This window comes from Lagopus leucura, unplaced genomic scaffold (assembly GCF_019238085.1).
Source record: "Lagopus leucura isolate 7727_CA_CO unplaced genomic scaffold, USGS_WTPT01 Super-Scaffold_100051, whole genome shotgun sequence".
In the NCBI taxonomy this organism is placed as follows: domain Eukaryota; kingdom Metazoa; phylum Chordata; class Aves; order Galliformes; family Phasianidae; genus Lagopus; species Lagopus leucura.
The window spans coordinates 1,829,590-1,843,531 of NW_024962297.1; the positions used below are offsets into that span (position 1 = coordinate 1,829,590).

At 58.9% G+C, this 13,942-nt stretch overlaps 1 protein-coding gene across 5 annotated transcripts; it reads left to right on the plus strand.

Moving 5' to 3' along the window:
• Positions 1 to 4,325: 4,325 nt before the first annotated feature.
• On the plus strand, positions 4,326 to 10,687 carry TMEM222 (transmembrane protein 222). 5 transcript variants are annotated; one of them, XM_042885623.1, is made up of 8 exons: positions 4,367 to 4,454; positions 4,912 to 5,434; positions 5,693 to 5,837; positions 6,042 to 6,126; positions 6,478 to 6,509; positions 6,678 to 6,774; positions 6,885 to 7,015; positions 7,916 to 10,687. In XM_042885623.1, the coding sequence occupies exons 2-8, from the start codon at positions 5,146 to 5,148 to the stop codon at positions 8,001 to 8,003; spliced, it is 867 nt and encodes a 288-aa protein (XP_042741557.1). In that variant the 5' UTR covers positions 4,367 to 4,454; positions 4,912 to 5,145; the 3' UTR covers positions 8,004 to 10,687. The 5 variants fall into 5 exon arrangements, with proteins under 5 accessions (XP_042741559.1, XP_042741557.1, XP_042741558.1 ...); XM_042885624.1 differs by lacking the exon at positions 4,367 to 4,454 and having other exon boundaries at positions 4,706 to 5,020; positions 5,327 to 5,434; XM_042885622.1 differs by lacking the exon at positions 4,367 to 4,454 and having other exon boundaries at positions 4,706 to 5,434.
• Positions 10,688 to 13,942: the final 3,255 nt, after the last annotated feature.

Below are 13,942 nucleotides of genomic sequence, written 5' to 3' on the forward strand. Positions count from 1 at the left end.
GGGAAGGGAAAGTGATGCACGCAGAAAGACTAATGGCCGTGTAATGGAGTTGTTTTCTCGGAATCGTGCCAGGGTAGAGGATAAAATTAACAAAATCACAGCATGGTTGGGTTGGGAAGGGACCTCGCGGATCATCCAGTTCCAACCCCTGCTGCGGGCAGGGCTGCTGGCTGCTGCATCAGGCACCAGGTCGGGCTGCCCTGCGTCCCATCCGTGGCCCTGAGCACCTCGGGATGGGGCGCCCGCAGCTGTGTGCAGCAGTGCTGGTCTCTGGAGCACTTGAGCAATACGCTTCAAAGCATCTGGCACTCAGCACCTGCTGCAGAGCCTCCCAGATACTTCCCTGCCCTCCGAGCGTGGTGCTGGGCCTTGAGTTAGAGAGCCGGTCTGCTATTTGCAGAATCCATTTGAACTCTTCTCTCAGACATTCCTGTTAGACACCTTTCAGCTGAAGGCCTTTTCAGGCCTCTTCATTTCCAATCCTGTCTGATAAAAATTAGGACTTTAAAAGCTGGCTCTGCTCTAACAAAGCAGTGCGCATCCACAGCTGGAATTGGCAATCAGCTAATTAGGTCAGCTCTTGGCCTGAATGGTTGGACAAAGAGGAAGCATGGAAGGGGAAGCCGTGTGGTTGAATTGTGGGTGGAAATGGCAAGAAGGAGCTAGAAAATGGGTTTCATTTGTAACTCGAGTCAGAAGATTGGGCTGGAGGGGGAGCGGAACGGCGGCCGTGTGGATGAGCTCACTGTTGTGTTGTGACTGCTTGCAGTGCCAGGAACAAGTCTGCAAAGGGCTCAAGATGGCTCTCGTCTCTGAGCAAAATGGGAGCAGGATGTCAGAGAACTGCCTGCTGCCATTAAGTCCTCTGCATGCTATGCTCCTTGTGCCTTGTTCAGGCCTTGTTGCTGCAGGAGGTGAGGCTGATGGGCGACCCCTCTAGGGAAGGTGAGGAGGAAAGGTGAGGGTTTTTTTTTTGTGATTTCACAGCTGAGAAATCACTGTGACCTGTGCTTGGCTCTTAGAGCTCTCCCACCCTGTGTCCCTGAGAAGCTGCTGGTTTTCCCTTTAAACATGAAAGTTGCCCTGTAGACTGGCTGCGTCTGGGAGGGAGGGAGGGAGGAGGAAAATGCAGCTTTCAAGTGACAGGGAGGCAGAAAAGACCTGAGGGTTAAAGCTGAGGGGCGAGATGGCTTAGAGGAGTGCTTTTGGGGTGGGTGGCTGAAGCTGTGTGTGTTCTCATGCTGGTGAGTAGCACCATCATCAATACAGATGAGAGTGACATTTCTGGTTCACGCTGAGCGATTAGAGACTGTCAAATTGCAGCAGGCACAGACCACAGGAGAGGAACAACAAAAACACCGAGCAACCCACCCCAGCATCACCTCCGGGGCGGGGGGAGGACGCCTTGGTGCCCTCCATCAGCCCGTGTCTGGGTGACATTTTAAATAGGCTCCTGCACGCGGTGTCGCCTGCTGCTGCTGCGGTTGTCAATGTCAGAAGGGGGAGGGGATCTCTTCCTTGAGTGGTTTGGTCCTGGCAGTCCCTGCAATGTTTGAGCTGTCACAACAGGGAAGGTTCCCAAGGAAGCTGCTTGCTGAACGAGAGCTGGCTGGGTGCCTGCTTCTCTCAGGCTCAGAGATGAGCCAGGGTAGAGAGGGGAGGTAAGCCAGGGCCGGGCTGCGGCAGTGATGGCGTGCCCTGGGGTGAGCCCAGGGTGGTGAGGGGTCTGAGCTCCTCCTTCCACGCTCTCAGGGATGCTCTGTGTCTCCAGGGTGCGAGTGTCACGCTGGTGCCTGCAGTAAGCAGGCAAAGATTGCTGTCGTGAGGACATCTTGGGCCCACAGGAGGTAGAGCTGCTTCCTTGCTGACAACAGGAGAGGAGCCACTGGTGGCAAATTGCTGGCAGGAATGGGAGTGAAACCTTTTGTTTCTCATCAAATGAGAGACTGCAGAAACAATGGTGGCAGCGTTCCTGCTCCCTACGTTAATCCACTATTGTAGCTGGGCAAGATAGCTGCAATAAAATGCCTGGCTGTTAATTTTATGCATGGAAAACTTCTTACCTGCTCTACCCCTGCTCCCCACCCCCCTACAGTTTCTTTTCCAACTGCAGCTATTTTTCCCTGCTGACTTCAGGTGTTTTGTATTCTGCTTAGATCAATAGCAGAACAACAGCAGCAGCTTTCCAGTTGTCACTAGGAAGACCCTGCTGTCAGCTACTGCTCACCCATTTTCTGCCAGTGCAGTGCTGGGGATGGAGAGCCCTTCTGCTAGCCTGATGAGCACAAAGAAAGCTGTGCAGCACAGGAGTGATGTATTGATTTTCTTTCTTTATTTTTTTTTAAATCCAGCCTGGGGAAAATGCCGTTCTGTGCTCCAGCCGTTGGATTTGCCCTCCCGCATTTGGTTTGAGAGGCAATAAACCGGGCTGCCTGAGACGGCCCCTGCCTGGAGGGAAGGTGTGCGGCAGCACTGTGCGGATACGCGGCGTCCCATGGAGGCTGTCAGTGCTGTCCCTCCTGTGTGGCTCTGCCAAGAGAACTGGTCCGTGGTGATACGCTGCTTAGCAGCCTGCGAGCCGCGAGCAGGAAGAGCAAATCCATTGTCTGACCTGAGAGACGTGCCAGGCCGCGATAGCTGATGTGGATGTTGGGCCCGTTTCATGGCTTTCAGCAATCTCTGGTACTTACGTGAGCTTGGAGCAGATCAATGCCAATATTTTTCTTTGTAGAACAAAAGGCGTTCAGAGGAACACACAGAACCTCCGTGTGTATCTTCTACCCAAAGTGCCAACACAGGAAGCGTCTTTCAGAAACCAAAGCACGAGGCGTGGCTTTGCTCTCCGCTGTGTCTGTTTCTCCTTTGCTTTCCCTCTTTTGGACCTGGACTGTTTTGTGAATCCCTTCACCGTGAGATTATGAGCCTGGGCTCAGGCCCTTGATCAGCTCTGATGCAGTGACAGGTCATGCTGAGCCAGTGCTGCACTGCAGCTCGACTTGAGCTGTTCCCTGCAAGCACTGGGGTGGGTGGCTCTGCTGACGCCTTCCCTGCTGGAAAGCTCTGCTCCAAAATGTGCTCTAGACTGGGGACTAATGGTAGATGATCTCCTGAGGGCTTGGTAGAGGTGAGAAAACGTAGATTGCAGTGCACCACTGAGCTAGTTGAGTTGAAGCCTGAGTACGTGTGTGACATTAGTGTGTATGGAAGGCAGGAAGGCCGCCTCTCAACCAGGCTGTTAGCCAATGCTTTCTGCTGCTGCAGCGGCAGATCCTGAATGGTGCCCCCTGATTGCCTCTCCTGGGGTAGAGGATCCTGAGCTCTTGGGCTTTCACGCTGAAAGCTTCACTCAGCTAAAATGGTGTGAGCACATAAGCGCTGTTCTGTCCCTGGAGTGCTGCTGCTGGGGAGAATGTGCTGACAAACGTGAAAGGCTGGGCTCAGCTCAATTTTTGAGCTAAGTCAGGTGCTGGGAAGCAGAGTGCATGAAGTAGCGATGCGAGAATTACTTGATGAAGGAGAGGGGTTACAAGAAAAAATGGGACTGTTATGTGAAGGCCGTGACCTCATGATGACTGCTGGGAACCTGGCTCTGCTTGCTGCCGGCGCTGGGCTGTGGGTAACAAAAACCAGCTCCTCTGTGAGCGCTGTGCTCAGCTCCGCAGTGCCTCCACGGAGGAGGCACACGACAACGTGCTGGATGGGGGGGAGGCAGTTTTATTCACACCGTTCTGCCTGAGCTCACAGCTGGGCCTGGGAGCCACGGAACTGCAGCTCAGCACCTCCACAGGAGGAAATGAGCGGCTTCCACGAGGAGCAGGGCAGGATCTGAAGAGGAGCGGGGGGCCTGGACGCGTCCCATCGGCACAGCATCCCATCCCTGCCCTCTCCTTCTGCGTCGTGAGGCTGGTAACCCGGAACACCTTCCTTCTCGGCTCCTTCCTGTAGTTTAATTAAACTTCCTAATAAAGCAATTGTTATTTTTCGTAAGCCGCTGCTTCATTTGTAAATGCTGTCACTCCTCGCGTCCTCCTGCTCTCTCCCAGGTACCAGAGGGGACGGCCAAGGGCTGGACGGACAGCGGGAGGGCCGCGGGCCCTGTGGCCGCACACGGTAGGCGTCAGGGGCGATAAAGCGCCGCGGCCATCGCTTCCCGTGCCCGCGAAGCGAAGCCCCGCGCCCTCCCGCCTCCTAACGCCGCCGCTCCCCGAGCCCCGCCCGCCCACGCGGCCTCCGGGCCTCTCCCACTTCCTGGTTACCAGCCGCAACCGGAAGCCGCCGCGGTCTCCAGGAAGTGACGTCATCACCACGACGGCCCGGCTGGGGGGGCGGGCCCAGGTGATGGCGGAAGCGGAGGCAAAGATGAAGCAGTTCAATGGCGGCGGCGGGGCTGGGCTGGACGCGGAGCGCGGCCGCTTCCCGTACTGCGTGGTGTGGACGCCCATCCCCGTGCTGACGTGAGTGCGGGGCCGGGCGGCAGGAGCGGCAGCGGGAGCAGCGGGCCGGCCCGGGGCTGTCGTTGCGGCAATGCGCTGTGCGGGGCGGGAGGGCCGGCGGCTCCTGGCGGTCCGGGGCTGACGGCTGCGCTCCGCCGTGCGGCAACGGGGCACGGGAACGGGCGAGGCCGCGCCGTGCGGCTCCGGGCCGCGCCGAGGGCTGCTCCCCGTCCGCCTCGCCCTCCAATGAGGAGCGCTGCTGGGCCGGGCTGCGGGGCGGGAGGAAGACGTGGAGCGGGTCGGGAACGGCGCTTCCAGTGCTGGAGGATTTCACGCCGCTTTCGCCTTCTTGCCCCTTTCCTCCCCTCCCCCGCCGGGCGCTCGGAGCTCCTCTGCCCCGCTTTCGGGTCTCCGTATCTGCCCGTGGGTTCCTTCCCCAGGGAAGCTGTGGCATCTTCCTGTCGGTTTTGTTCCGCAGCGGAAATCCCAGCGTTGTTGTTTGGCAGAATCTCTCTTTAGATTGCATAATTGCTCCAATTGTCTCCCTCTGACATTTCCTGTCATCCTCGGATTGGGAAGCTCGGAAGGTAGGCAGCGCTGAGAGGAGAATGGGAAACAAAAGGGAGGAACGTCTGCGCCTTTGAAGGTGGCAGTGCTGTGACAGCGCTGCGCTCCTCCTGGCTGACAGAACCTGCTCTGTGCAGACTGGGAAATGCCTGTCTGCTTTGTGCTGGGAAAGGCAGAGGAGAGGGAAAAGTGGCACGAGTGCAGAAGGTGGAACATTGCAGATCCTCCGTGCTGTGGGGCGATGTTATCGATGAGAGCTGTGTGCAGTTTATCTCAGCTGTGCTTATCAGCACGTGTGGTTTGTCTCCTCGTTTTGGTCACTTTAGGATCTCTCTTATTGAGCCGTGGTTTGTTCCTGTGTAGCCTTGCTGCGATGCCATCTGAGATGTTACTGGGCACAGCCTTGTGTGGGGAAATGAGTGAGAATGGGAGAGGTGAGCAGAGCTGGGAAGGCTGCAGTTGTGGGACAGCACGGTGATGTTACACTGTGACCATGGATGGGCTGGGATTCAGACCTGCTGCTCTCTGTGAGTAGTGGGGGCGAGGAGAAGCCTTTGAAACAAGGGGAGCATTTAGGGATGAGGGAACACCAAGAAGCTCATTTCCTACCTGCGGTGCCAACATCTGGTTTGCAGTGAAAGGCTGCAGTGTGGCAGCTGGGCAGGATGACCTTTTTATCCCTTGTTTGTCAGAGCAAAAAGTCCAGGTTTATCCCAGGACTGCTTCTTCTGGATGCGACCCTTTTACGTGGGAACACAGAGCTGGTAAAGCACGGAGCCTGAGCGCCCTATGGAAGAGCCAACCCTGGGTCTGCTTGTCAGGGCAGCACGGCTCCAGGTGTCCCCTGTGTGCTCCTACTCTGTTTGCACACTCCTGCATCTCCACCTGGCACTGGTTCCCCTGCTGTCACCTCCTGGCTGCCTCATGCACCAACCCTGCCTGTCTGCCCCGTGCTGTCTGTTGCGTGGCCGCTCCTGGCAGCACAGTGCTGTGCTTTGGGGGCAGACTCTCAGCCTGACGCTTCACCCTTTCCCTCTGTAGGTGGCTTTTCCCCATCATTGGCCATATGGGCATCTGCACGTCGACGGGAGTCATTCGGGACTTTGCGGGGCCGTATTTTGTCTCAGTGAGTACAAGGTGGCTCCTGGTGCTTAAGCCAAAATCTGGGCTTGGTCTGCATCTCAGTGAGCTTTGAGCCACCCCCTGTGTTGTGCACAGCAGTGCTGTTGGATGTCTCTCATCTTTGCCATCGCTCTGTGGGTTGTTGGTGCAGCGTGGGAGGATCAGGCAAACAGAGGCTGGTTTGGTTTGTGGGCAGGAGGAAAGAACCTCGTAGTCTGTGGGAATTTTGGGCCTAAATCCTTTTGCAGTTGTGTTGGCATCCTGAGATTGCTGGGGGATTTCACTTTGTGGGGGTGTTGAGCCACGAATGCAGCACAGCATCGTCCTCATGAGAGCCTTCTCCCTTTCCTTGCAGGAAGACAACATGGCGTTTGGGAAGCCAGTGAAGTAAGTGCTGAAACACCCAAAGGTTGTGATGGCAGCCTGTGCTGTGCTGACAAAGTGCCATCGCTTGCGTCTCGTCACCGTTCTGTGGGGTGGAGTTGAGGCTCCTGGGCTTTGTGAGCCTGTTGAGAAGGAGCAGCGAAGGGCTCTGATCCGTTCTTGTCTTTGCAGGTACTGGAAGCTGGATCCTGGCAAAGTTTACTCCAGCAGCCCCAATGCGTGGGACACGGCTGTGCACGACGCCTCGGAGGAGTACAAGCACCGAATGGTGCGGCCTGCGAGCGGCTCTGGTTGCTGCCCTCTGCGTGGGGGGCTGTGCAGAGCGTGGAGCAGGGAGCCCCAAGGACAGCGATTCTAACGCTCCTTTCTGTGTTCCAGCACAACCTTTGCTGTGATAACTGCCATTCTCACGTGGCTCTGGCCTTAAACTTGATGAGATACGACAACAGCACCTCCTGGAACATGGTCAAACTCTGCTTCTTCTCGCTCCTCTATGGGAAGTACGTAAGGTGAGCCGAGGAGCAGACAGGATTCAGCAGGCAGCCGAATCTTCTTTCATTCTTCTGTCCCTTCAGAGCTTCAGCCTTTCCCTTGGGAAAGGAGGAGCATCTCTCCCCCTCCATCCAACACACGGGTGAGAGGTCCTGTGCCATCACTGCCTGCTACTGCTCCTTAGGGGAAGAACCAGGAGTGTTTGCTGGCTTGCACTGAACGCTGTTCCCAAAATTCTGCCTCTAACAAATAATTCAGGGTGCCAGGAATTTGGGAGATGCGAGCAGATCTTCCCTCATGTTGTCTTTTGGCTGGGGTAGGTCAGAACAGAAGGTCACAGGATGGCTTGTCTCCAAGGGTCACTGGTTTCCTTTCCCTCTTGAATCTTGTTTGCATTAGAACTGGTCTGATTTCCAACTTGAGCGGAGAGGGAAATCCTGAGCTTTCCTTGTTATAAAGGATGGGCACTTGGTCTCCATTTCAACTCCTTGGGCCTGGAGGTTCTGTGAGAGCTGCCCTGCGTGCCGTTTTTGCACTGCTGCCTTTCTGCTGGGTCCAGCCTGTTCTCAGACAGCAGCTCCAGCTGTGCTCCCTGCTGTGCCAGCTGAGTGCACCAACAGCCCCATCAGAGAGACTGGCTGCAGTGGCACTGCACTGTGTGACTGCACAGATGTGACACTGCTGGACTGTGAGTGGCATCAGTGCTGCAGGCAGAGCTCAGCCCCGTGGCTCATGGCACAGTTCTTTGGGGACCCCGTGTCATATCAAGATTTGGACGTGATCCCCATCGATGGCAGCAGTGATAAGGATTTGTCTCCCTCCGATTTCTCCATCTGTCGTTGCTTCTTTTTGTCCCTCCTTTATTCCTCTGCTGACTTAAAATCCTCTCCTTTTTCCCTTTCCTTTTTGTCTTGCAGCATAGGGGGATTTGTGAAGACCTGGCTTCCCTTTGTCCTCTTCCTGGGCGCCATCCTGACGGTCGTTCTGACGCTTCACCTGCGGTGATAACAGCTGTGAGCTCCCATCCCGTGGGCACACGAAGGAGGGAACTGCGATGCTTGGCTCAGTGAGGCGGGCACAGCATTGCCCTGGGAAGGCTGCAGTCCCACTCCACTGTCACAGCCCATCCTCGTTTCCTGGAACTGCCTCCTTACCCTCCTGTTTCTGTTCTGTCTCTGCTGTGTCTCAGTGCCGGGCTCCCGAAGCCTCCTGACTTCTTGAATTTGGTCCCTCTGCGATTTGGCAGTTGGGAAAGGAGAGGTGTGGGCACCTTTGCTTTCAGCCCAGGCAGAGCCTCAAGGCAAACCCCGCCTGCTGGTTCAGGAACGCCAGTGGTTTCACCTCCTCCCATCCCCTCTTCCTTCCTCCTGCTGCACTTCATCAGATGCTTCCTTAGATTTCCAGCCTCCGAGGAGGGGCTGCGTCCCTCTTGCACGACTCTCCCTTAGCACAAGGTTTGGAGAGGAGGTTTGGGGCTCCTGCTGGGGGTGTGCATTGCCACAGCACGTGCTGCCAGTCCCCAGCAGTGATAGAAAGGTGTTGGTGGCTCAGCACCCTGAGGAGGATCGCTCTGTGGCAGAGCAGATCCATCTGGTCCTGCTGGTGAGCCCAGAAAAGCAGGAAAGTAGATGGACCGGCTTGGGTACGGCTCGTAGCAGCCTGCACGCTTTCAGCAGCACGTTGCAGAGCTGGGAGTCTGCTGCCAAATCCCTTTTAGCTTCTGCCAGAGAAAATACAGCTTCCCTGCTTCTCCTGGTGCTCTGAGTGCCTGAAGTTGTCACTGCGCTTCTCACGAGCTCCTTCACTTTCCTTTGAGCCTCCATGCTTTGCATGTCACCAAATCCCTGCCTGCAGAGGTGGCAGCGGGTGGGTGCTGCTGGGCCAGAAGGCTTCGTGTAGGGCTGTGATGGCATCCATGCCTCCAGAGCAGCACCTGAGCCCTGAGCTGGAGATGTAAGGGGAGGCAGAGGGCCTGGCAGGCAGGCTGCTCTTCTTGGGCTTTGCAGCAGCAAGCAGGGCACTGGTTTTCCTCTGGGAGCAGGAGGGCTCTCAGCGGTGCGTTTTGCACAGCAGCTTGGGGTAAAACTTCACAGGACTGGCTTGGGTGTGAGGAATGCTGTTCTCACGGTGCTGGGATCTGATGGCCCTCCTGTGCCCCGGCTCAGGCAGTGCTGGGGGATGGGAGCGCTGAGCTGAGGGGGTTTGGGTGCGGGATCTCTGAGGCGCTGGCCTTGTGCTGCTTTCTGTGGGGCCGGCAGCCAGGCTGCTTTCTGCAGGTGTTGCTGGAGGTGATGTGCCATCATCAGATCCCTCTGATGGCAGAGGGAGGTTTGCTTTTCCCCACGTGTCTCATCGGCCAGCTCTGTACTCCACTGTGTGCTGCATTTCAGTCTCAAGTGCCCGTGGCTCTTCTTGTCTGCACGCCACCCCTGTGTCACCCTGACATTAAAGCCCTCTCCAGGTCCCTGCTGGCTCCTTCTGTGCCTCCCCCCTGCTTCCCCCTCTTTGCTCCCCAGCTGCACAGGGTCTCCCCTTGGCCGTCTCTGTATTTCCTCCTCTCCCATGGTCCTGTTTCAACATCTCCTCGCTCCCCTCCCTTCTCCATGCCCCCCAGCTGTCTGTGTCACCTCCTGCTGGCGCTGTGCAGACCTCAGCGCCCACCCCCACGTCCCCCCACCCGGAATTGATGCTGTCTCTGTGCTCTGTCACCTCCTGCCCAGTGCAGAGCGGGCTGCAGGGCCGAGATCTCCATCGGAGAGAACCTGACGAGGGAAGCGTGGAGCCTTGCTGAGCTGCCCTGCCTGGCTGTGGGCCGATGTGCCCCAGGTGGATGGGAGAGATGAGTGCCAGCGTGCCCCAATTCTGAATGGAAGTCTGAGACCCTCCAAGGACGTGCCAGGAGCCGTGGGCTGAAGCCAACCAACCCATCTGATGCAGTAGCAATAACCTAGAGACTCACAGGGCCGCGTCCCCGTGCGTTAGAGATAAGCTGTACGAGCATTGCCAAAGCTGAGGAGCTGCTGGGGGAGGCTGGGATCCCCGCTCTGGGATCCTTGACAACGTCCAGTGCCATTCCCAGTGCTTTTGTACCAAATCTGAGTTTTGAACAGAGACTTTTCTCCTGCAGCAGCAGCAGCAGAGCCCTGCGGTCTGTTGGGCTGAGATGAAGCAGAGGTCCCACAGAGCTGCCCCAGCCCTCACCGAGCGCACAGAGCCATCTTTGCCCATGGAAGGGAAGGGACAGAACGTGGCCTGCAGGCTGGGATGTGGGCACGGTGCTGGACTCTCACATTTCCTGCTTTAGCACATTGCTGGTGTGACATAAAGCCGTGTGAGTGCAGGCAGACCCACTGCTGTGTCCCCAGGGCTGGGAGGTGACAGAGGGGCAAGCAGACAAGGGCTGTGCATCCCTCACCGTGCCCCATCTCCCTGCCTGCTCTTCGCTGCGCCCCCATCCCTCAGCCACAAAGGTTGGCTCTGTCCCTTTCCTTCCAGTTTTCCTCTCCCCCCCCCCGCTGCAGAGCTCCGTGGCTTTGCTGCCGCTCTTCGGCAGGGACCATCCCTCCATCTCCCCTTCCTTTGTTCCCTTGATCTCTGTGGGGCGCTGGATTACTTTGTAAATATTTAAACTCTGCTTCTGTGGTTTCATAATCCTGATGGTAGGGGAAATAAACTTCTGTGGATGTCTCCATGCGCCTCTCTCGCTGCCGAGGTTTTTCTCTTTCAGAAGAGGCCACGCTGCCCCCTGGGCGAGCTCAGCTCCGACCCGAAGGCACCACGAGGAGCTGCGCCGGGGGAGCACGGCGTCCTCCATCCCGCGGAGCTGCCCGTGCCGGCGGCAGCAATCACAGCCCTGCGGTGCAGGGAGGTTTGGGAGCAGCAGGGCTGGCGCTGGGAGCCGATTGCTGCAGAGCAGGAAGGCTTTGCTGCAGTGCAGGCAGAACCAGCTGCCGTGCCAGGGCTTTTGTGCCAGGCCTCCACAAGCTGCGGAGCTGCAGAGCCGCCCCGAGCTGTGAGGATGCTCCTGCAGCTCAGCCCGTTCCTTCCCCAAACCACCCGCGATGGCCCCACGTGAGGGGAGCAGAGCCCCTTCAGGGCCAGAGCAGCAGCTAAAAATGCACTGAGATCCCCCACCTGGGTGTGCACGGCTCCATCCCCGCATGCCCATCCTCTGCAGCCACCTTCAAAGCCTCCGTTTCCTTCCATGCCCCCCCAGCCCTTCCTGGGGGTCCCCATGGTGTCCAACCTATGAGCTGCTCTGTGCTCCCTGCCTCCGTTTCCCCCTGGGAGCACTGAGACCTGAACGATGAATGTGAGGCAGTGGGGTGGCTGTGGGGTTGGGATCTGCTCCCAAAACCCGGCTCAGCTCTGCCCACGCTCTCCCTGCACCCGGTGCAGAAATGAGGCAGAACCTGTTCTGGGTGCCTGCGGGGTGGCTGCCAGCACCCAGTGCCCAGAGCCCAGAATCCCATACCAAGTGCTCAGCATCCCATATCCAGAGCCCAGAATCTCACCCAGAGCCCAGAATCCAACGCCCAGCACCCACTGGTGATGCTCCTGTGCTGGATGCCCAGCCTGCACTGTCTGTGGTCACTGCAGTGAACAGAGCTCAGCTCCAGCACGGGTTGGAGACCTGGCAAACTCATCACCCCAGTGCATCCATCCACTGCAGTGAGGGCTGCTGAGCCCCAGCAGAGACCTGGCCGTGCTCACTGCATCTCTGCTGTACCCACAGGAAAAGGAGTGAGGTTGGGGGGGGGGGGGGGTGGTGGGGGGGCGGGGGGACACGTGTGCACAGCTCTGAGCACCCCATGGGGAGAGGAAGGGGAGGGCAGCACACAAACAGACACGCAGACACACAGACAGACCGCTGCTGAAGTCTCATTTCCTTAGAAACAGCACTAAAAATAAATCCCCCTTTGCTGGTGGGGTTGAGCTCTGCACCCCCCCCCACTCACACCCCAACATGGAAAGTGGGGCACAGGGTGAGAAGAGGGGCTGGGGTGCAGCACTGCCAGATGGCTGCGTCTTGAGGGGCTGGTCTGGCTGGGGTGGGACCCATGGGTTGGGATCTATGGGGGTGGGATCCATGGGATGGGATCCATGGGGGTGGGATCCATGGGATGGGATCCATGGGATGGGATCTATAGGGGTGGGATCCATGGGGGTGGGATCCATGGGATGGGATCCGTGGGGTGGATCCATGGGATGGGATCTATAGGGGTGGGATCCATGGGGGTGGGATCCATGGGGGTGGGATCCATGGGATGGGATCCATGGGATGGGATCCATGGGGCTGTGTGTGCATCCATCGATGGCGATCCTTCACCTCCCCCAGGCCCCAAAGTGCTCCACGTTTGGGCTGGCGCAGTGGGCTGCCACACTCCAGTCTCCCCATCCCTCTCCTCCCAGTCCCCCCCAGCACAACCCACAGGTGGGGCTCAGTGGAGGCTCCCCACTCAACTCTGCTCCTCCATCGTGTCGGCGATGCCCCCCACCTCCACCACCTCCAACCGCTCTCGGTGAATTCCCCTCCCCGTCCACCTGACGCCTCCCAGTTCAGCCCAGTTCAGCCCAGTCCCGTCCGCTGCGCACCTCTGGCTCCACTCCCAGCTTTGGCACCGCCGGCTGCGGAGGTTCCTGCCCTGCTGGGGTTGACTCAGCCTTAGGGCTGCGGCAGCAGCGGGCACCGCGCGGCCCATGGCCCCCCCGCAGCCCTGGGCGAGGTAAGAACCGACCCAACAGGGAGACGTGGGGGTGAGGGAGGGGGTCTCCTCCTGCTCTGAGGGTGGGGGGCTGCGCTCCGCCCTCCGCTCTGCTCTGAGCTCTGGGCACCGCGTCGCCTCCAAGCCCCGAAGTTGTGGGGTGCAGGGGGAAGCAGGGAAATGGGGGGCTGCCCGTCCTTGGGGGTGTTTTGGGTGGGGGGATGTTTGCGCTCGCCCCACTCCCACATAAAGGGCTGCGCACCCCCGTCCTGCAGCTCGCTGGGAGCTGCGACTGGTTGGACTGGTTGCACCCGTGGGGGGGTTTGCAGCTTCCACCCCCTCCAAACTCCAGCCCCCTCCTCCCCACCAGCTGTGTGCCACCCAAAGGATGGGGGGAAACCGCAGGTGTGTGTGGGCTGCGCCTCGGTGACACGGTGATATTTTGGGTGCTGCTGTGCTCCGGGGGGGGACGGGACACCCCCATGGGGCAGGTCTGTGTGTAAACAGGATATGGAGCCAGCGTGGGGCAGGGGGGGTGGGGAGGAGTAGGGCCTGGTCCCATTGCTGGAGCCCTGAGCACCACAACGCAGCGTGGGGTCACCAGGAGGGACGTGGGGTGGCATTGGGTTGGCAGATGGGGCAATGGGGTGGGGAGGGCTGGGGATGGGGGGGGTTCCTCAGTGCCATCGTGTGTGATATCGCTGTCCCCATGGTGTGCCATCATGGTTCCCGTGCCATCACGGTCCCAGTAGTGTGCCACTGTGCTGTGCCACCCTGCTCCCTGTGCCATGGTGGCCCCCATGGCGTGCCATTGCAGTCCCCGTGGTGTGGCACCGTGGTCCCCACGCCATCGTGGTCCCTATGGCGGTGGCACTCACACCCACCACTCGCTGTCCCTGCTGTGCACGATTCCTGTGCTGCCCACCCAGCAGCTCGCACTGCTCGGGGACACCGGGACCCCCCCAGGGCTGGGATGGGGACAAACGTGGGGCCGGGTTGGCAGCCACAGCCCCCCCCAAGCGCTCGGGCTGTGAGCACACGGCTGTGCAGTGCTGGCGCTGACATCCCCGTGGGATTTCTTTGGGGAGGGAGGTCTGGGTACCCGCACCCTTTCCTGTGCCCCTCTTTGTCCCTTGGGAGCCCTGCTGGCAGCGGGAGGGGCAGCAACAAACGCCTTTGGCAAACAGTGACAGGGCTGGCACCGCACCGGGGAGGGAGGGGCGCGCGGGGGGGGGGGGG